General features: G+C 42.0%; 2 protein-coding genes across 14 annotated transcripts in view; one reads left to right on the forward strand and one right to left on the reverse strand.

Moving 5' to 3' along the window:
- The window catches only part of tmem117 (transmembrane protein 117), a 38002-nt gene that overhangs the window by 11778 nt on the left and 2772 nt on the right, over positions 1-23452 (reverse strand). For 9 of the 13 annotated variants that reach the window (XM_081712179.1, XM_081712178.1, XM_027001069.3 and 6 more), the window contains 2 exons: positions 23077-23385; positions 6632-6764 (listed from right to left, as the gene is read on the reverse strand). In XM_081712179.1, coding sequence (XP_081568305.1) covers positions 6632-6764; positions 23077-23374 — 431 coding nt within the window. In that variant the 5' untranslated portion in view covers positions 23375-23385. Of the gene's footprint in view, positions 1-6631; positions 6765-19807; positions 22542-23076; positions 23386-23452 lie in introns of those variants that run through there. The other 4 variants (XM_081712181.1, XM_081712182.1, XM_081712180.1 and 1 more) reach the window with 4 other exon arrangements.
- Positions 8596-16600, forward strand: LOC145657457 (P2Y purinoceptor 1-like). The gene has a single exon (XM_081712187.1). The coding sequence runs from the start codon at positions 13104-13106 to the stop codon at positions 14094-14096; it is 993 nt and encodes a 330-aa protein (XP_081568313.1). The 5' UTR covers positions 8596-13103; the 3' UTR covers positions 14097-16600.

Below are 23452 nucleotides of genomic sequence, written 5' to 3' on the forward strand. Positions count from 1 at the left end.
GGTGTGACCAGCTGTGCTGCAGCATGGCCTGAGCCCATGGGCCTGCAGCTCTCCAGCCATGCACATTAATATGCATGCACCACTAATTCAGTCTGCACTGTATAGGGACACGGGCTCTCACTCTCAAAGCCTGACCACTGACTCCATCCACCAGCCCAGTCATGGTGACCAATGGCACCCAGGTCTCCCAGGCTGCCCGAGACTCTGTCCCACCTCTCCCCTTGATCCTACTCCATGTTCAGTAGAGATGGCCTTCGCTGGATCTCCGGGGGAGCCAGACAGCTCATGGTGAGGGCAGCACATTGTAACAGACACAGCTATGCTGTGCCTTTAAGAGATAACTTGTTTATCTTTATGGTCACGTACATCTCTCGCGAGAGAGAGAGAGAAGGTCCATTTGAGAAGAGCAACGGATATCTGTGGGAAACTCTGTGGGGTCTCCCTTCTACTAGCCCTCTCAATATTCTTTTTTGGTAATGCTTTATACTGTTTCTTTTATGAACAAATGGAATGGTAGTCGCTGTGTGACCTGGCTTGGTATGGTTGGGATAGAGAGTAAATAAGCCCCTCAGAGTGCCCATACCAGCGTTTGTGTCACTCAATGCTTACGCCACGTGCCACGCTTACCCTGAAGCACCTGCTCCTCACTCCGGGTAAGAGGCGTCACAACATCCGGCACCATGGAGGTTGCTACGGTGACGCACCACTCAGCTTCCTCCCCTGCTTCACCAGGGCAACTGCTGCAACCACTGCACTCTCAACTGCATCTTCAATCAAAGTGACACTACCGTGGTCTCCAAACCTGATGAATCCTGCTAATCTCCTTCACAGTCTCTAGAGGAGCAGAGTCATAAACTGTGTAAACTGAATAATGTATACAGCAAAAACATAGAAGTCGTGAGTTCCACAAACCCAAATAAAGCTTGTGTGAATATCAATATCTCATTAACACAGGCATCCCTTAGATTTACACTTCCAATCAACTGCTGCACAGAGATGTGTTTAACACTGTTGATGATAAACAATTAGGCAGTAAATAATAACACTCTAGCAAAATATAAATTAACAGAGATTTTTTTTACTTTGCCTCAGTGGGAATTGGAAAAAGTGCAATATTTAGAAATGTCAAGTTGGGTTTATGGAAAATACTGAATGTAAAACTGACAGTTAACAAAGCAGAAAAGGTTTAATTTATGGTATCTCCAGCTTGTGAAAACATACTCAATATGATAGGAATATTGAGCTGTAATTCAGAATCATAGCCTGAGGTAAGCACTATTTCTCTCTCTCTCTCTCTCTCTCTCTCTCTCTCTCTCTCACACACACACACTGTTTCTCACTCGCTCACCCACACACAATATGTCATTCCTGATGTATAGCACCAGCTATATGTGCATCTGCTACTCCCAGGGGACTGCCCTAGTTGTCACGGTAACAATGGAACCAGCACTCCTTTCTTTGAGTTGACCTGTGATGGAGCCACACCTCTCTTAGAACAGGTGCCGCCCACTGGCCTAGTTAGCCCCAGTAGTAGTGTTTTTAAAAAAAATCTGGGTCCCAGTAAAATCAGTCTTCGAAAACACAAAAACACTAAGAAAACGCACTGGAAGCATGCTGCCATACCACAAAGTAGCATAATTTCAATGATTGTTCAGAAGTATAAAAAATATACATTTGCATTATTTATTAAAATTGTTATTTAAAAGCACATAAGCACAACTGGTTCTGGAACACAACCAAGTTAAACATGAAGTTTCATCCACTGGGACTGTAATAGGTACAACACATCCATCATTAAAAGGGTCCTCAGTTTTGTAGGTTAAGGTCGACATGCTTCTAGATCAGAACCTGAAGGCGCAGCTGACCCTGCTGTGTCCGACCCGCTCCGACACCCCCAGCATGTGCATGGGTGAAGATAAACTGCAGACAAAACATGGTTTATTCACCCTCTCTCTCACTGTGTATTGATCCAGCGATGAGGTCTTGACACTGCAGCTTACAGATGCCACCTTCTGCAACCTTGCTGCAATCAGTTTGACATTTATCTAGAGTTCCAGATACTAAGTGTGTGTGTATTTGTACATGCAGTCTGTCTGGAAGATAGAAAGGCAAGGTATTACTTTAACCAGGTTTATAAGCAGAAATAAAACCAGAAAAGTGCTGCTGTGGTGGGGTTGTGCAGGTAGTCAAACTAGTGGCCACCCCATTCTCCCCCTACTCAGAGTGCTGCCACCTCTAGTACCTGCAATCGCACCTCCTGCTTAATAAAAACCCACAGGGCTGAAACCACACTGAGATCTCTGATAATGCAGCAGTGGGTTTTATAATGGATCACCTTGCTTCCCCCTCTTTTATCTGGCCTTGAAGAGGGGAAAAAATATGCCATTGCCCCTGTCTCCGTCCGCTCTGCCCCTCTGCCTCCACCCCTCTGCCTCTCTCCTCTCGCTATGCCTCTCTGCCTCCACCCTCTCTCTCCGCCCCTCTGCCTCCACCCCTCGGCCTCACTCCTCCTCCATGCCCTTCTGCCTCCACCCCTCTGCCTCACTCCTCTCTCTATGCCCCTCTGCCTCCACCCCTCTGCCTCCACCCCTCTCTCTATCCTGGTGGTTCCTTTGTTTCTCTTTGTTAATCACTCTCTCCCTCACCTGCTCTTCTCCTGCATTTTTAAAAATCCTCCTCCTCTTTATCGCCTCCTTATGCCCATCCCTCACACCCCTCTCAATCAACCTTTCTCTCCCACCTCCCTCCCCGTCTTCCCCGTTTTTATCCTCTCCAGTCAGTCTTCCTCTCTCTCTCTCTCTCTCTCTCTCTCTCTCTCTCTCCCTCTCTGCAGATGTGTCGCAGGCTCCCTACAGATCCCTCTCTCCACCAGGCGTAGATGCTCTGGGGCTCTAAATCGGGCGTGATTAATGAGATCGCCATGCACCGGGCGTTCTTAATTAAATAACACCGCTTAATTAGCAAATGATTTATGCCCATAATGGTCGCTTTAAGATGTCATGATAAGGAAAAGGAGATGGTCTGCACAGTGTTTTCTCCCTCCCTCTTTGTCTCACTAAAAAGTAGCCTGCGAGACGTGCCTCCTATTCTGAACCTCCTCTCTCCACCCACCTTCCCCCAATCTGACAGTCACAGAACAAACAAATGGGATGGAGACAGAACCAGCCAACAAGTGCGGGTTACTGTCCCGAGAGAATGCCCATGCAGGGCCTGACTCCAGACAGAATTACTGCTGTGTGACAGACCCAGCGGGCCTGGACACATTCTTATCAGTTATTCAGTTGTTAGTCAGGCTGGGCACTAAAGACCCTGGCATTATCTCTCATGTGCAGGGTGTCAGGCTTCACTCTTCAGTCAAATGGACATTATTTCTATCACAGTCATTCAACTTCCTGAATATCATTGCTGCCAGTCCAGTAGAATTACTGCATCTTCAGCATCTGTCAGGATTTGCCAGGATTATTTATCTCCACCTAAACCCTGAGGTTAGACTGAGCTTGGCCTGAACTGGGCTTTCTTTAGAGGCTTTTCTTTAGTGACTGAACGTGACTAGCTGCCGTTTAAGGAGAGCAACCAATTTATTATGTCTTTTTGTCAATAAAACATAAAAATTAACTTCATGCAAAGTCTGACACTAAAAAAGGGACGCATTCACACTTCTGTGGGTTAAATCAGATTTCCATGCTAGTGGCTGAGGGGTGTTTGGTGAATAGTCCCCCCCCCCACAAACTGGAAGGTCATGGAGAATAAAAGAATATCAATGAGATGAGATGAGAGGCAACAGATGCTGTTTGAGCAGAAAGACAGCAGGTGAGACAGACAGCCCTACACCTCATCCATGAGAGAATTCAGCAAGCATAGACATAGACAGACAGACACAGAGAGAGCTTAAAGGAGGGGCATCCAATCCCTCCGACAAACAAATGTATAGAGTGAAAATTAAACAATGACACACACGTGTGCAAACACAAATACAACACAGCACTGTGGTGAAAGACACTCAGGGAGAAAAAGAAGTTAACTTTAAAGAAACAGACATGATATAGGAATGATAAACAATATATAAAAGAACACGAATGCGCGGTGTGAAAATACGTGTCCTGCGACCCTCAGAGGGGTCATCAAGAGGTACTGCTATGTCATGGAAGAAATGGCAACTACACCGTAAATGTTCGGTTGGATTTTACTCAGTCACATCTACAGCAGCACATACTGCAGAGGGAAAAAACGCAAACATCTAAAACATTTTGCTACATCATTATAACTGGAACTGTTCCTCCTCTTTGCTCCTTATTACTCCCCATCTCCCTGTCTTCTTGTGTGTGCTGTTTTTTTGTTTTTTTTTACCACTAGCCCAGAACTGCCCGTTTTTTTTTTTTTTTCTCATCCTTTTCTTTCTAGCCAGCGCTTTCTCTCTCTATCGCTTTTTACTCTCTCTCACCATCTCTCACTCTCAAGGGGTTTGGGACTGTGTTGATAGACAGCCTTTTTGTCTTTGTGCCAAAATCAGATTTATTTTTTTTTTTTTGGTAGGACAAGCAACTTGCTAACTTTCTATTTGACTCATGAGAAGAAACAGATAGCAAGAGAGAGGGATCCTAAACAACCGTGGAAAGGGATAGTGGCAAATGGGCTCAGAACTGACCCGTTCTTAGACACTCCACAAAGAACAACATGTACGTACAAGAGGACATGTTAAGGACTCTTCATCATGAGAAGGTTACATTTATAGTGGGATTTAGTAGTAAAAGAGATGGAATTATGGTTATTAATGTTTTAAAGTGACCTTTTATTATAAATATGTATTTTTAAAATAAATCTTATTTAGAAGGCATGATGCCAATATTTTTTTTTTTTTAGCTGCCATCACTTTTTCTCTGCTTCTCTGTTCATTCATCTCCTGTGCTCTGTCTGGTCCCCTGCTGTAAGCACGCTGAGTTTCCCATGTGCCTGCTGTCCACACAGGTGTAAACACTAATTTCTCATGACAGAGCAAAAGTCCTCCCTGGGACCGTGACACAATAGGTAGAAACAGGGCTGGAAAGAGAAAGGGAGAAGGAACAAGACAACGAAGGAGCAGCCCAGAATAGAAACCAGTCTAAATAGGATATTCTCACTGTGAGGTGATCCAATCACCTGTTGGGCCACAGTGACACCTACTGGCAGAAAAGAGTGCCAAACAATTTCATTGTTTTGGGGCATCAGAGGGGACCTATAACACAAATGGTTTAAATGGCAGTTGGGCAAAATCTATTCACACATTTATTAAACCACAATAAAACAACTTCAGCAGCAATTAGATATCAGTACAGCTGGTGTTTGTAAAGCAAATAAAAATTTTGCAAGCTGTCTGACAAATAACACTGTGTACTCATCCATTTAATTCTGCATTCATAGGTAATTCTTCATTGACTAATGATAAGCTATGATGCATTTCCTGTCTCTCACCCAATCAAAGCCAAAGGCTATGATTGATATCACTGTCATGCTTCAGAGTGTGAGAAATGAGCTAGCCATACTTGCATGTCCCCAACAATTCCCGCTAAATGATCCAATTACTTTTCCACAATACTGGCTTTTGCTGTTCAGACTAAAAGAGTGGACAAAGATGCTACAAAATCAAAAATCCATCTGTTTGTTCCCAGTTATAAGGGAAACAGAACTCCATGGTTCTGATCACACAGAGGAAATCTCAACATCCATCCTCTTCATTCTAGATGAACACGTCTATTCAATTGTGCAAAACACATTTTAAGTGCTGATTTTACAGTGTTTTTCTTTAATTAAGTTTTATTCTTTTTTGCTTCTTGTGTTGTAGGCTTAGTTAAGTGGAACATTATAAAACAGACAAAGAACGAGCAGCCAGTGACAGCTCCTAACTAAAGACTTTTTCAAATCTGTCATCAAAGTTCTGAAAGTGTTTTTTCTGTGAGGAACAACAATGGGCAGCTATCAGGCCTTGTGCTCATAAATGACTGGTGTGTTTTCTGTCAATGCAGAGTAACCTTGGGGAGATGTATTGTGGTCATAACAGTCACACAAACACACTCAATCTTGGAGAGAAATGATACGTCCCTCTACAGTTTCAGAAACTGGAAACAACAGTGTGAAACCATAGCTGTGGTAAAGAGACAGGCCCTAAGTGGGGCATCCATCTTGTTTCCTGATATGGAGCCAAAATGGCTGCTGCAGTCTTTAACTGCTTTGATGAGTGTCCACAGTTAAGAAATCACTTGGAGGGAAAAAAAAACACCACTGCCTTAGTGTAAATGACTGTGGACATTAGTAACTAGTTTTGCTGCAGACGTTACTAACCTGAGGGAATTGAGACAGAGCTCCATTTTGAGTAATCACTCCAAGCTCACAGAAAAGTAAGCATATTAACTCTTAGGACATTAAGTACTATTAACTGCTAACCTCTATGTTAAAACAGAAGTAGAATATCTGCCTCAAGCCACGACAGAGAATACATTTGGGCAATATTTATCTTACTGGAATTTAATTGCAGCTGTTTTATGGTTCAGACATGTTAATGTATTGCAGAACTGATCACATATAAATTGGAGAATAATATGGGAACACAGAAACACAGAAACTAAATAAACAAAACACAGAAACATGTTCACCTTACCCCATGCCCCCAGTCATGAGAAGGAAGAGGTTGTAAATGTGAGAGAAGATGAAGAGGAAGAGGATGGTACTGAAGAACATTGTCATCCAGGAGCCATGGTCCTCACGGAACATCTTCAATCGCAAGCAGCGGCCTAGAACAGAGAGGGGTTTACAGTAAACACTCAGAGAGGGGTCTACAGTAAACACTCAGAGAGGGGTCTACAGTAAACACACAGAGAGGGGTCTACAGTAAACACACAGAGAGGGGTTTACAGTAAACACACTGAGAGGGGTTTACAGTAAACACTCAGAGAGGGGTTTACAGTAAACACACTGAGAGGGGTTTACAGTAAACACTCAGAGAGGGGTTTACAGTAAACACTCAGAGAGGGGTCTACAGTAAACACACTGAGAGGGGTTTACAGTAAACACACTGAGAGGGGTTTACAGTAAACACTCAGAGAGGGGTTTACAGTAAACACACAGAGAGGGGTCTACAGTAAACACACAGAGAGGGGTCTACAGTAAACACACAGAGAGGGGTCTACAGTAAACACACTGAGAGGGGTCTACAGTAAACACACAGAGAGGGGTCTACAGTAAACACAGAGAGGGGTCTACAGTAAACACACAGAGAGGGGTCTACAGTAAACACACAGAGAGGGGTTTACAGTAAACACTCAGAGAGGGGTCTACAGTAAACACACAGAGAGGGGTCTACAGTAAACACACAGAGAGGGGTCTACAGTAAACACAGAGAGGGGTCTACAGTAAACACTCAGAGAGGGGTCTACAGTAAACACACAGAGAGTGGTCCACTATACAACACAGAGAGGGGTCTACAGTAAACACACAGAGAGGGGTTTACAGTAAACACTCAGAGAGGGGTCTACAGTAAACACACAGAGAGGGGTCTACAGTAAACCCTCAGAGAGGGGTCTACAGTAAACACACAGAGAGGGGTCTACAGTAAACCCTCAGAGAGGGGTCTACAGTAAACACACAGAGAGGGGTCTACAGTAAACACAGAGAGGGGTCTACAGTAAACACACAGAGAGGGGTTTACAGTAAACACTCAGAGAGGGGTCTACAGTAAACACACAGAGAGTGGTCCACTATACAACACAGAGAGGGGTCTACAGTAAACACACAGAGAGGGGTTTACAGTAAACACTCAGAGAGGGGTCTACAGTAAACACACAGAGAGGGGTCTACAGTAAACCCTCAGAGAGGGGTCTACAGTAAACACACAGAGAGGGGTCTACAGTAAACCCTCAGAGAGGGGTCTACAGTAAACACACAGAGAGTGGTCCACTATACAACACAGAGAGGGGTCTACAGTAAACACACAGAGAGGGGTTTACAGTAAACACTCAGAGAGGGGTCTACAGTAAACACACAGAGAGTGGTCCACTATACAACACAGAGAGGGGTCTACAGTAAACACACAGAGAGGGGTTTACAGTAAACACTCAGAGAGGGGTCTACAGTAAACACACAGAGAGGGGTCTACAGTAAACACACAGAGAGGGGTCTACAGTAAACCCTCAGAGAGGGGTCTACAGTAAACACAGAGAGGGGTCTACAGTAAACCCTCAGAGAGGGGTCTACAGTAAACACACAGAGAGTGGTCCACTATACAACACAGAGAGGGGTCTACAGTAAACACACAGAGAGGGGTTTACAGTAAACACTCAGAGAGGGGTCTACAGTAAACACACAGAGAGTGGTCCACTATACAACACAGAGAGTGGAGTTCATTATACAACACACAGAGAAGAGTCCACCGTGAGTACATGGAGGAGGGTTCTCCGAAAGCACACACATAAGGGTTCATGGTGAGCAAATATTATTTTAGTCTTACTTGTCTTGACAGGGCTAAATATGCTATGCACCCATGCAAACGCACTAACTGCATGTGTCACTGAAGGCCTTCCTCGATATGCGTCACAAAACGTTACCTGCAGTCCAAAAACAAGGACAACAGTGAAACCAAGACCTGAGGCTGAAAGTTTCATTGTGCATTCAGTTCAAGCACATCACTATGATTTCCCTTTAATGATGATTCACCTTGCAGTAATGCGTTTTGGAGTGTATAAACCATTCATTGCTCGGCGGGGCGTTTTTCCGATCTAGACCACTGCCTCATAATGTGTTTGTCAATCTGTGGTTTGGGTTTCATGATGACTTTATATGATCACAGAGATTGCTCTGACACAAACAACCTATCAAGCTTTTTCTTGTCTCTTCCCTTGAGAATCAAATGATTGCAAAAAATCAAATCATCGCTGGGAAAACTCTCCCGTGCTTTCTCTCTAAGAGAGCGAGATTGATTCAGATTGCAATGCGTCTGCTTTGAATCCATAACCATGTCCTTCCATTTCTCCTCTGACTTAATGTTTCAGGAAAATTGAGCTTTCGTTTTAAGCCATACTATTATGTAATACCTTGCTCAAAGCTGAGGACAGGTGTTTAAATAGGCATGATTAATGAACTCATGACTAAAATTCTTTATATTATTATTAGATTTGTTTTACTATTGCAGTACGGTTCTGCAGTACATTACAGTGGAGATATAGATATCTCTGCCCTCTATGGATACTAACGCTGATGTTTTCCAATGTAGTTTTTTCCTGTCAAAACTATTTTCTATCTTGCAAAATGCCTTTCACGTCATTTCTTTTAACATCTATGAATTGTTTCTCCCTTTTTTGTCTTGGACCCACACAGTGTCTTATTTCATTTGAAACGGGAGGAATAATAAGGCAGAAAGAGATGCAATCAGAGGTGAAAAGTCCCATGACAGCAAATGTAAAAACACTTCAGACAGTTCAAGTGTTGTGATAGAATCAGTGAAGAAATGCAGTAGGAAGCTGAATCACAGAGGCATGAGTTCAGCACAACACAGTTCAGTTCTCTACTACAGCACTGATGATGTCTCACGGACAGGAAAACACAGTTGTTATGACAACATAAATATATTCAAGCTCTGTTTCAGGACACAATCTACACAGTAGCATTACACGGTAGAAAGCACATATGGCACAATACATTTATATGCATGCTTGCCATGCAATCCACATGCACATAAAACAGGGTTGACCATATGACACATGACAAGTATACATCTTCTAGCATCTACCTGCCATAGGTTTATATATAATGTAAAATATAAATGCAAAACTACTTGATATATCTAAAAAAAAAAATATCATAATAAATCCTATTCCTAATCTGGAAGACTTTCAATATACTGACATTTTCCATACTTTTGCTCTTTTCTGACCTACAACAGTAGCATGTTTCTCCAAGCATGTTAACCTCATAAACTTGTGAGCCTGCACCGGCTGTGCGTTATGGCCTCTTAGCCACGCACACGTGGCTGTCAGGCTATCACTCCCACACAGTCAGACCATTTATTTGCCTAATACACCAAGGTCATGCAGCCTAGACCAGCCGGCTTGGCAACAGCCTACTTCAAATCTATCACAAAGCCCTAATGGATCCTTTAGAATGTAACATACAGGGCAATTGCTCAGTTGAAGGTGTGATCAGTGCCTGCCTGTACAACGTCTCCTGTTCCATGTCTGTACCTGGACTCCATTTGAACACATTCAACTGTAGCTACAGACTCCTCACCAATGTCTAATAACTGTCAGACCAGAGAGCCAGTGATTCCACAGTCATGGCCATAGGTAGTGATGCCATAGTCATAGCCTGTGCCCAACAACCTGCAGCTCAACATTCTCAAAATACAAGTGAACATCTATTAATAGTCATCTGCCTGCTTTCCTAGGATATGAATGCCCCAGTTGTGAATATGGTTAATCCATTCAAATTCTGGAAGGCCAGTACCTGCAACCTTTACACCAAAAATCTCAGCAGAGACGAAGACAGTTCTTCTCACATTGGGTCCAAAATCTCTACCTGTCCAAGTCTAGCTCACCCCAGTTCTACTCTACCGGAGTACACGGACTACCCACTGTCCGGTTCCATTGGCTGCCACATCCCCTCCATCAGGATGTTGTGCTTCTCCAGAAACAGAAACAGGTGTGGGAAGATCTGCACAGACCCCACCCTTTCTAGCAATCACCTCTTTACAACACTGTCACCGCCAACTAATTCTTGTCTGAACCAATCTGGCTCTGGAATGAGCTCCTATACCTTGTGCATTCTCTACAGACCTTGCTCTACATTGGAGCTTGATCATTTGCATAACTGTTAGGCTGTTCACTCAGTTACACGCTGCTATTATTATATCTACTGTCTATTGTCTGTCTTATTAGCCCCAGGCTTCAAGTGCCAGCTCTCAGCTTGGCCCAGTTCTTGAACACTGCCACCGCTGAGTGGCTGCATTGTAAACTGAACGACCTGCATAACTTTTCCTATTTCCACTTGCATGCTGCTACCATCATTATTAATTATCTATATTTATTGACTCTGCTTGTGCTGTTTCAGTGCCAGTCTCTTTTAAATCCATTCTACAGCAGTTATGCTCTGCACTCTCTCATTTATCATATTTTTATTATTACATTCATGGGTGCAGTATTTGTGAGTATGTCTTAAATACAACATACTCGTTATTTCCAAGATATGAGATATCCCTTCCTGCTTTATTTTTAGTCATCAATGCATCATTTTAAAAATATGTAATATTTTACCAAATACAGCAATACACAGCACTGTATGCAATACATAGTATTTGTAACCAAAATTCCATAGTTTGAAACATTTTGTAATCTCTGAAAATTTGTTCATAGAAATGTACACCGTCTTAAATGCTTATAGCAGAACTCTTCCTGGATTTCCATTTAGTCTGTGCTGAGCACAGTTTGGGTAAGTTGATGGTCTTGGTTTCATAATTGGATTTAGTTGCATGAATGAACTTTAATTGCTTTGGTTGTTTGAAGTCTTGGCTCTGGTGGAGGTGAACGGTATGTTTCCGTACTATAGATCTGACTGATTGTTTGTGTAATTGTGTGTGCACATGTGAAAGAGAATAGTGCAAAAGGGAAGAAGCTAGAAAGTTGAATAGAGTGTGTGCTGTGGACACGTGTGTGAATGAGTGAGTGAACGTGTGTATTTATGACCATCCAGCTGATCTACAACCAGCTACATGCTACTAACGAAGAAAATCTTTAAGTATAAACTAACCAGGACATACTTTAATCTCAAGATTTTAGAGCTGTAAGTCGTTGCTTTTACAGCGGTATAAACATGCATTTATGAAAACATACTCTCCTTAAAAAGATATGTGACAAGTAGAACTGTCCAAAATTCCTTGATAAAAGCACAGCAGACAGCTCCCTCTAGTGGATATAACCTCCAAGCTTGGAAATTTCCATAATAACTGCTAATCAACATCACTCACCAAGTCTGCAAATTGAGCTTAAACATTTGCGTGCTGAACAAGATCAGCACTTGTAAATAACATCCATTCATCTTTTACTCCTACAGCTTCAGATGAACCCAGTGTGGAGTAAAATACACAGAACTGAGTACCAGAAAAAACAGGAATATATGATCACAGGTGAACACCAAGACAGATTATAGTGATGGGCGTTTAGCACAGATGGCGGTGAGTGAGAAGCACAAGAGCACACACACACATACACACCTTTGCTCTTCGTACCTGCGCTCACATATACCAGGGAAGCTTCCACAAACACACACGCGCATGCACACACGCACACACAGTGCTGACTGATGAGACGGATGGAGTTGGTAGACAGAGACGGAGTAGAGAGCAACAGTCTGTCAGCATGAGCCTTCTTCTCATCAATAACTCCTACAAGTATGGTAAGCTTTCCCCCACACATGCACTACTACACACACGACGTTTGCTCACAGTCTGACGCATATAAAGAAAGACTTAGAGTGAAATGGATACAGTACAAACATTACCTTGAACTATATTAGAACCTTAAATCTCATTTACTCGCTCCTTTGCTCTACCATCTAATGTTGATCTAACATCGACATTTGTTTTAGGTGTGGACGTGTGCGAAGGTAGTAAATCTTACAATTTTGACTGCATTTTATTCTTGGCTGCAGCATAGAAATGCAGTATACAGAAAATTGTTCTAATGCAGTAAGGCTTCAGTGAGGCTGAAACAGCCTTTTGTTTTTGTCATTAAAGCATACTTCGACAAAAGAGAACAACCATTCCACCACCGCAGTGAGCTGAACCTGAGTTCAATTCCTCAGAAATAAAGGTTCTTAAAAACAAAAGCCAACAAAAAAGTGCAAATCTGTTTTTAAGTAAACAAATCCTGAACAACTATGCCAACTACAGGAAGTAAATATATGAACAAGTGGGACATTTTTATTGAAGATTAAAACAGAAGTGGATATCTGAAAAATGTTGGACATCTATAGTGAACTGTCATTATATTTCAGATATTTTTAATTAGTACTGCATAGACTCCAAGCAACATTAAAAACATGTTTTTCTCTCCACAGAGCACTATGAGGAGTTGTTTTTGGATCACATGAACCACACCACCTTCTGCAGTCGGTTCAGGGAAGATGAGTGGTACTGTTCCATCTTGATGGTCTTCTTTGGATTTGGCCTACCAGTGGGGCTACTGGGTAACGTGGCAGCCATTCTTAACTACACTTGTTGTCGCCGTCCATGGACCACTGGGACGGTGTTCCTGCTAAACTTGGCACTGTGTGACCTTGCCTGGCTCCTTCTGCTACCTTTTACGCTTTACTTCAGCATACATCTCCCCCACTCGGCCGGCTTCCAGGTCTTCTGCCAGCTTAAGAAGGTCATCTTTAATATCAATGTCTATGGTAGCATCTTCTTCCTGGCTCTGGTAAGTTTTGATCGCTATACTGGCACTGTCCATCCAATCAGCTCACTGCGGTGGTGGAATGGGAGGAGGGCCCTGCACTGCTCTGTCTTCACCTGGCTCCTCCTTGTGTTGGGATCCATCCCTGATTTGTTTATGACCTTTGATCACCGTCGGCCTGACAACACCACTGTCTGCATGGACCAAATCCATGGCTCATTCATGTACGTGATGGGTGTCTCTATAATCCGGGCGCTTGTGGGATTCCTCCTGCCGTTTGGGGTGATGATCACCCTGTATGCCCGCATGGTGAGGGTGTTGTGGAGAATGCCATCAAGGCTGGGGACTAATAGGGGCAGGGGGCAGGGACGTGTCCCCCGGAGAGCTGGAAAAACTCTACTTCTCATCACGGCCGCTCTGCTCGTCTTCCTGGCATCGTATGCTCCCTACCATGTTATGATCATCACACTTGTCTTCATGCGATTGGTTGGACAGATAACAGCCCAGAACGTGAACATGCTCTACACGGCCCACGAGTTCTTTGAGGCCATCTGCAGTGTGGGCAGTTGCCTGGACCCTTTGCTCTATATTCTGGCCAGCAAACGCTTCCACAGGAGCTGGAGGAGGCTAAGGGGAGGTGCAGCACGGCTCTGCAGCAGGAGGGTGGGGTCTCACGAGCCAACATGATGGCTTTAGAAGACTAGCAACTGCCTTTAATTCCACCGAGCCTCACTGAATTAGGGCAATTTTACTGCCTTATGACATGAGACTTGCTAGCTTGCACTCAGACAACACTGTTAAAGGATAATTGTACAGATTTTGCTGTGCAAGAGATGTAGCTCAGAGTTTAAAAACTACAGAGTTGGATCTCAACAACTGCTCTTTTGAGCAAGCAAAGCACTAATGGAAAGCTCAGTCGATAGAGGAAGTTTTTAATATCTACTGGTCTGAGAAGGCAGCCCCAGTGAGACCATGTCTGTGCATGCCATGAGATTAAAAATGCAGGCCATCCGCTTCCTCCTGAGGTTTTCTAGCTCTGCAGGGTAAATCTAGGTGGACTGGAGCCTGGTCCTAACTACTTTTGCCATGTTGTCTGTGGACAAAGACAATCTATTCATCATGTTCTAGAAGGGCAGAGACTCAGGGCTAGCAGCAGAGATCTAGCACACTCCAGCTAACCCTTGAGATATGGTTGTCATGGAAACCCATCACATCAATTAATCATAGTACTGCATGATATTTGTATTTAACTCATAGCCAGCACATGTGCTATGTTGTGCATATTGCTTTACAGCAACCATAGAAAATCTTTTCTGAGCTATTTATGATGTATACATCAATGGGACCATGAGCTGAAAAATCATTCATCTTAAAACCAATACGTAATTTCCTGAATGATTACATTTGTTAGCTTTTTGTTTGTTTGTTTTTTTTTTACAATGGAAACAGCTATCCACTCCAATAAAGCAGGATAAAAATTAATGTTTACTCTGAGTAAATAGCCTTTCCCCACACCTCAGAATATTTCATTATCTGTGAACAGTGGTGAACTGAACCTGGAATAAATGACTGTGTCACTGCAGGTGTTGTTCAGCACTTGCGCCTGATGGGGACAAACAGTATGTTCTATGAGTTCATAGCACATGAATGATCATAAATTTTCTAAGCAGTTACAGAATCTTGGGAAAGAAAATTAGCAGTCCTCCAACAGCACAGTGTGACGTGGTGAGAACCCAGCAGGTCTTCACAAACACAGCTCCTAGTAGCTGGGCCGTGCTGGCTAGAGCGTGGTCTGTCCGGCTCCTAGAGCCAACCCACAACACTGAAGGTGACTAGTGCTTTATATCCCTTTATATTCCAAGATTCCTAGTCATATGACAAGAAACTTAATTTGAGAACGAAACTTTATGTATGCTTGAAAACTCAAAGGTTAAACGCCATATTCACAGATTTTATACTTGCGGATATATATTTTTGCTGTTTTGTCATTTCCCCCATATAGTCCTTATCCAGGTGCAACCTCCTCAAACAACACAAAACCTACAAAACAAAATTCACACTTTAGATCAGCAGCCAGCTCAGTCAGCATTACATGAAAAGTAACAATGAACTGCTTCAAGGATACACATATTGCCACCTAGTGACCAACGGATGGCAGAAAGCAAAATAAGAGCATAATTCAGCATATTATATTTATATAACCTGTTCATTATTTACATAGTTGCAAATAAGTATAAGGTTTTAGACATGAGAACATTGAAGGGCTTTCCTGAACACTTTCCAAAGTTTTTCTGGTGACAAGAGAGAGCAGCCTCTGTTATGTAAGCAGAAGTCTTTTTTTAGTTTTGCAGTCAGTAGATGCTCATAAAAGCAGACCTGTGCCTTTCCTGGTAGCCTAATGCCACATATACTTAAGGTGAAGGGAAAAGGACATTTATGGTTAAGTAGCATTAATAGATGAAAACAAGCTGATTCTATATACAGATATCCTTGCACTGCAGCCATTAATTGTAAATCCTCTAATTTCTAAAGCATCTGTTAATAAGTCTTGTCCCTGACAGGCTCTTGTACAGGAGAACGTTCAAGATCACTACACTCAGCATGCATTAGCATCTAGATATAAATATATGTGTTGGAAATGATATAAATAAATCTAGATATAAATATGTGTTGCAAATTTCAGCAGCTCTGAGTAAGCCATTTACCCAACACCAAATTTGAAACCTAAAGATACGTTTGTAATTTCTGTGATGACAGCTGGGTGAGATATTTAGATGGTGTAATGGTGTGAAATTTATCAGCTGCTTAGATAGCTACCATGTAACTGAAGGGAGACTCCCTTAAGATGTGCTGGTGTCTCTGTACCACAGCTCAGCTGCTGGTGGAACAGAACATGCATGACAAAAGTAGGGCCCGACTGATTCTGCTTTACTGGTTTTACATTTATTTAACTAGAACAAGCTGCAGACACTTACAAAAATATTAGAAATCACAGCCTTTAATTATAAATATGTAACAATCATCTAATATATTACCTTATAAACTATAATAAGTACATTAGAACTTTTATTAGGGTTGTAATTTTTAAGGATTTCTTATTTAAATGCTGACAATAATAAACAATTATCACTTCAACCATTAATAATGGATGAACCCGCAAAGCAAACAAGACAGAATATACAAAATTCAATTTTCCCCTCAAACATATTTATTTAGAATGATACTGACTGAAGGTAGTCAAGTGGTTGTTCACACACTCTGAATAAAAATAACTGTTGGTATCCAGTACTCTTCACTTCTTAACCCTTACACACATTTCAATCAGCTAAATCTACTTTCCATCAATAGTGATTCATTCAGTCATAAACATCCATAACTTATTGCTGAAGTCACAAAGAAAAGTAAGTAAAAAAGAGGCACTCCACAAATTAGTTGTATTCACTTAACACACATTGTGCATCTGAGAATAAAGAACAGTTTGGCTGACTAATGGTCCCAGTCTAAAAGTGGTCAGTTGTAATGTAAGAAGCATAGCTCCTCTACATTTTGTTCTATGAGAGCCTCATCTTCATAAATGTTCCCAGCAGTGCTAAAAATATGCTCACTGGGAACGGATGATATATATACTATATACAGGTATATTGTTCCCAAATACCTTCTGGCCTGGACAGACATGGTGTTAAAGTGGCTACAGTTTAGTTGGTATCACTCAAAAGGGTTACCCGTGTTCCTGTCCATTACAGGCTCAAGACAGTGCAACATAGTGCCAGAGATCTTCAGTGATTCCTTCAGGTTTATGCACGCCACACTGAACTTCTGAGGAGAGCAGGCTTTCATACAGAGTGTTCAAAACACAGTCTGACTCTCATGTTTTCTCTTCAGCATGTGGTGATGAAGGTCTCTCAGCTGGTTTGACCTTCAGTCTTTCTTCATCCAACCAGACTCTTTCTTTGAGTTTGTCTTTCAGTGGTCTGTTTGTGTAATGAGGATCAAGAAGGCATCCAAGGACAAGCTCCCTTTTCCTCTGTCATTGTGGAAAATCTCCTCAAGGCTGTCAAGCATTGTTTTCTTTATCGGATTTGAAGTCGGGTTCTGTCAGCACTCCAACTGCAGGGAAGCTGCATGACAGAGATGCACCTGCCTTGCTGATATCAAGATTGAGCTGCTCAAATGGGCTTAGTGTATCAACTACATTTGAAATTAAGTCCCACTCAACATGGTTTGTTCAGGTGTAAAGTCCATAATCACTAGCAGATAGTGTTGAAGTTCTCTTCTGCCTGAATCATGTGAGTTCTGGGGTAAGCTAACACTGTTGGACTTCGACTGAATGGTGGAGATCTATAAACCATTTTTTGAGTCTGCCAGTATGTCCATAACTACTCCTGTGATTCAATTCCATCCTGAAGCACCAGCTGAAGAAGGTGTGCAAAGCATCTCAGATCTGGCATATCAACCGGCCACATTCCTCTTCACATATCAGAAATACTGTCTCAAAGCAGCAGCAGCACATACACGTCAGTGCGCCACTCACCGAACATGGAGATAAACATCTTCACAATATTCTCTCCTGTATGGGCCTTGGTCTTAGCTTTCACATTTAGCCCCATTTAGTTGATAAAAAAAATAATGTTAAGCTCTTGAGTGCTTCTGTGGATCCTGATCAGTAGTCTGTAGTGAAGGAAATACTGCCAGTGTTTTCTGAGGAGAGTAGATCATGAACTCTTCTCTTCTCTAATATCTTTGTCCTGCAGTTGCTGGAATCCAATATTCCTAAATATGATGTCTGCACCATCATTTCCATGACTGTTCTGTCAAAACAAAAGCAGTCACCAAAGTATCCAACATTTGCTGCAGAGTAGGTTGATGCACTGGTTTTCTACTCTTTATCCGAGTATTTGACATAGCCTCTTCATACTTTGTCTTTATATTTAAGTGGACCCATAAGTTGCTTATGTTTCTGTGTTTTGGTATACATTGAGCCTTTTCTCCTGACAGACATTACATTTTGATGAACCAATGTAATCTTTTGAAAAATAACCAGATCTTGCTTTTCCCAGGCATTTATAAATCTAGAAGAAATTAAATAGAAACAATAATATGGGTTATGTAGAATACAGTGAACAATGTTTACATCTTACTGAGAAATAAACAGAATTTACACAAATGAGAAAAGTCAACATTATCACTCCACTTAAAAGGCTTAACAGGTTTAAGAATTATTCTAGACCTCAGTCAATCAGAAGAGGTTATTTAGACTCATACAATAACACTTCTATGGTGTAATACTGGGAATACAGTGAAATAGGGAATTACTTTGAGATTATTTGTAAATTATGTCTACGTTATTGAGTTTTTGCAAGTGTAATGGTTTTACCTGGGATGAATGACCTGTAATGGTTTTACTGGGATGAATGATGAATTTTGGAGAAATATGACAAAAAAATATTGTATCAAATATGTAAATGAATGAGGCTATTGGGCCTTACAGATGTACCTGCAAAGCTAGCACAAAATGCTAGCTATAGTCTGGAAGATACTTTTGCGCGAAATATCGCTATGTGTAAATTAGTTATTTTAAAGGAGCAAACATATAGCTAGAATTAGTAAATATCACTTTTGAAATAAAAATGTCTATTTTTTTTCTTTAACCTGATTCTTGCACACTCATAAGACAGTACTGGAAGGCAGGCTTACTCACCTCCAGACAGGTCACTGAAGAGTGGATCTTCTAGCACTCGAAAACAAGACTCCAAGTAAATTAGTACTTAGCGCTGTATTAGTTCATGATGTCCCCTGGTGTCAGAAAGTATATATATTGTTTGGTTTAAAAGAGTATCACATTCTGAATGTTTTTATCAGTGCTTTACTGAGGGGATTTCTGTCGATACCAATAAAATTAAGGAAGCTTAAAGGAGTAATAGGTCATTTTTCCTGTCCTTATCGTTATACTGACATCTTGAGGCCTGTATGTACTTGTGTTTCTGTACTAAATCCATTTAATCATGGCTGCCTCCATGTGGAAGACCCACCCTATGGCGCATAAACTGGTTCATTCAGAGACTTCATCGCAATCTTTTTCCTTCATCTCATGTGAGCTGCACTTTATAGAAAAAAATTGTTTAAAAAAATGTTTCAAAAAATCCAGAAATATTGTTTACAACTTTATGCTGGTAAAAATGACCATGATTGCTCCTTTAATATCAGCAAGGTGTATCCTTTAATAAATAGACTATAAAGCTGTTTATTTTCAAATCAACTAGTTTTTCCTATACTAGTTCCTTTACTGTAGCTAGGATCAAGAGTACATAGCCTGATGCATTAGATGATTATCTTGGTTGTTCTGGAACTGAATCAGATACATACAGTATGCAGGACATCTACTAGTGCATGCCACACACCTTTTTCAGCTCTGCTGTGCTTCTCATGGCTTCTCATTCAGCTGTGGGTCCTCTCTGGAACTCAAGAGGCTGTGATCAGACTGGTGTTAAGATACTTGACAATAATAAAACTGGCTGAATGACAGCATTAAACTCCAGCCCCCCCCGAATGTACAGCTACATTTTATTCATATTTTTATTTGTTTATTGAAAAACAGGTTTCTAATTTAGATTCTTAGTGCATCTGATCATAATTCAGATGAGTGATTGTTCTACATCATTGTGAGATGGCTGAAACATACAAATGTCAAGAAGTTAAATATGTGATTTCTTTTTTTGTTTTGGTTTGACTAGGTTTTCTCCCAGCAAAGAACTTGCTGTAGACTGAATCTCAATTCACATTCCAGAAAATCAGCTATCAGCATCAAGCCACTAAAACTAACAGACTTATTGTTTCAGATCCAAGAGTGGGATACTCTGTGAACAAGAGAATGCTGGGATTGTTTCACATCCTATATCAGTATTCAGGAAAGCACACACTGTTCTGATCAGAAAGGGCACTGTACCCTCCCACTGAATTTGAACAAGACGGTGAGGTTCACTTTGACGTGACCTCTTCCAACATGGATTCGGCCTAAAAGGCCTGGTGTAGTTTCTTCCTTCCTTGCTTACTGATATTAGTCACTATGTGATCACCGGCTCTAGAGGCTTTGTGCAAATAGACCTCGGAAGGTAGTGAGCTTGCACCCAAGGACCCGAGAACGTGACATGCCACACTGGTTGGACAGCTCGTGGGAGCAGAGAGAGAGAGAGAAAGATGTCGAGGAAGAACGCGGGAAAGAGAAAGAGGGAAGTGAGATGGGGAACAGTGGCAGTAGGAGACAGACAAAAATGAGCAAAAAGAAGGTAAGATGAGACAAAAAAGAGAGAGAGAGATAGTGGGGAAGAGGAAGGAGAGAAGGAGAAGGTTCGATAACTCGGGCCTAGAGAGCAGTTTAAAGTCCACATCCAATTCCACATCTTTCATAGTTGCACCCAGTGCAGACACAACAGCACATAAATATAAATGGCAATCTACAGTTGTGCTGCTCTCAGCAGAATAATAAGCTTGATCAAATGAACACTTGGTTTGTTCTTACACTAAAAAGAGCTGCGCTGTAATCACCATTAGCACACACGTACAAGCACATGCACGCAAGCACACAAAAACGACAGACACAGACAAGTGTACACAACAGAGGCTGCTGCAACCATGATTTTATCTCTTGGCCTGCATCGTTTCACTAAAAGCACATAGACTGTATGCTGTTACGCTGTTTAGTAGATCAAATTTGTGGCTCTTCCTGCCATGTACCAGATAAAAATTATATGCATGTTAGTTGAGCTGCCACAAACAAGCAAAACCTTGAAATAGGTGGGGGAGATAATACATTGTGAATACAGTATTGAGTACCTTTAAAAACAAAACAAAAGAGTTCAACCTTCTGAGACATCGGTAAAACATCACTAATGTCACAAGCAACAGCTCTTCCTCCATTTCCCTCTGCTGACCAACAAGACACAGTGACCTCCTTCACAGGTAACAAACTAAGCTTTCAGCATTCCAGAGAATGTACTCCATCAGCCATTATTCTATTTATTTTAGGTAAATATGGGAGAGAGAGAGAGAGAGCGAGAGCGAGAGCGAGAGAGCGCGAGAGAGAGAGAGCGTGAGAGAGAGAGAGAAAATGCCTGTAGGGGTTCAACATTGTGATTGGTAATGATGCATTATAGATGACACTGCTCTGATATTGCAGTCAGTAGAGCCAGCCCAGCACCCTCTCGACACTTCAGGATTATGAAACTTTGCCAGCAAAATGTTTAATGAATGGCTAATGTCCCACTGTGTCTCTTTACCTTACTGTGATTTGTCTGTTCTATCCACCCATCATTTATCGCACGCGTGCACACACACACACACACACACATACACACACACACACAATCTGGCACAGCAGATATCTGTATTAAAGATGCTTGGCCAAACATGGCTCTTCCTCTTCCTTTCTCCTGATAAATGATGATGGGATGGAAGTGTGCAATTTTTTTTTCAAAACTCAGTAGTAGTCTGAGTGTTAACATATGGCTCCCAGTGCCAGCCCAGCCTCACCGATGTACCTGACTCAGTACACTGGCAGCTTGGCAGTTAGCTAATCATCATTAGTGGTGCAGTGGGTTCTGAAGCCTGTGACTGTACACAACTGCTCTAACAAGTACAGTAAGAGTTTCTCCTTTATGCTCTGACACTGTACCAAAGAGAATCAAAAGGTTTCCGTGTCTTACATATTAATCATGAAGTAAACCAACTTGGACATGCTAGGCTTTCTCTCCTTCTCTCTCACTATGGTGACATGGCTATAATTATTTCAGGCGTAAAGAGCAGGTCAAGCTGTCAGAGTCTCATCTTTAAATTGTTATGAGGCAGTGAAAAGACATCTCACGGTCCTCGGCTCACAATGCACTGCAAATGATTGGACTAGTCATTACATTTATATGGGTGGGAAGAGGTCTGACTCAGAATATTAGTGAGCTGTGTTCACTGAAAAATCAAAAACAACTCCAACTAAGGACTGAGAAATCAGGATGGCAATAGCAGATTTAAGTGAGCAGACAGGGACTGTTGAAAGACAAAAGAATATACTAACATTCCAGGTAAAGGCCTTAGGTCAATATATCCACCTTTGCACTTCTGGCCAAAAAGGTGGGGGGTGTATGCCTGGAAGAACCAACAGAGGGAACCTGGACTGAGTCCAGCGTGTTCAGCTCACTCAGACCTAATTACATCATTTTTCACTGCATTGCACATAAATAATTCTGAAGCATAGGGCACTATAGTGCATAGGGTGCAAGTTGTTTGGGTGTTTGCATTTCTGCATTTGCACCATACAGACTATACAGTCAAACAAGAGAATGTTACAGCATAAAGTATGCTTCAGGTTACAGAGGTTACATTTTTAACTGCTATTGTCTCTCTCTCTCTCTCTCTCTCTCTCTCTCTCTCTCAACTAATTCACCAAACAGAAGTCCTAAATTCAACATTTAAGGCTAACACTTAAACACAACACCACCATAGCAGTGTTTGTACTGCATTTGTGTGCATGGGGATAATTGTTTTATCCCAGCACAGTATTTATTCACAGAACCCTAAAAGCCCAACCAACCAGACACACACACACACACACACACAAAATCACTACAACAGCACTGTTATACAGCAAATATCTAAATTAAAGTTCAGGCAGAATACCTACCAAACAGCCTTCGGTGAAAGAGAAACTTCCCAGCAATGAGGCCTGTGAAGATCGCTAGAATCCACATCAGTATCTTCACGGCACTCCATCCTCCGCCTGGGTACTTATTCACTATGAAGGAGAAACAGTTTCCCACCACGATGACATTGGCCTCCGTCTGGCTGTGAGACACAGGGTCCTCGGCAAAAATGAGGAAGTTGAAGAAGGTGACCAGGTAGGCCACAACCAGGCGGGACCATGGGTGCTGAAAGTAGTAGCGGAAGCGAGCATCAATCTCCATTCTGCCAAACCTGGCCATCCACTGGGGCCCTGATGGGAGGATGTGGGTGGGAGGGGGAGTGCGTTAGTGTAACAAGCATGCAACTTTTTCATATCT

This window comes from Electrophorus electricus, chromosome 4 (genome assembly GCF_041902795.1).
Source record: "Electrophorus electricus isolate QZ-2024a chromosome 4, ASM4190279v1, whole genome shotgun sequence".
Classification (NCBI taxonomy): Eukaryota; Metazoa; Chordata; class Actinopteri; order Gymnotiformes; family Gymnotidae; genus Electrophorus; species Electrophorus electricus.

Coding starts and splice junctions, on each gene's coding strand:
- LOC145657457 (XM_081712187.1), top strand. CDS start 13,104: ATGAACCACACCACCTTCTGCAGTCGGTTCAGGGAAGATGAGTGGTAC.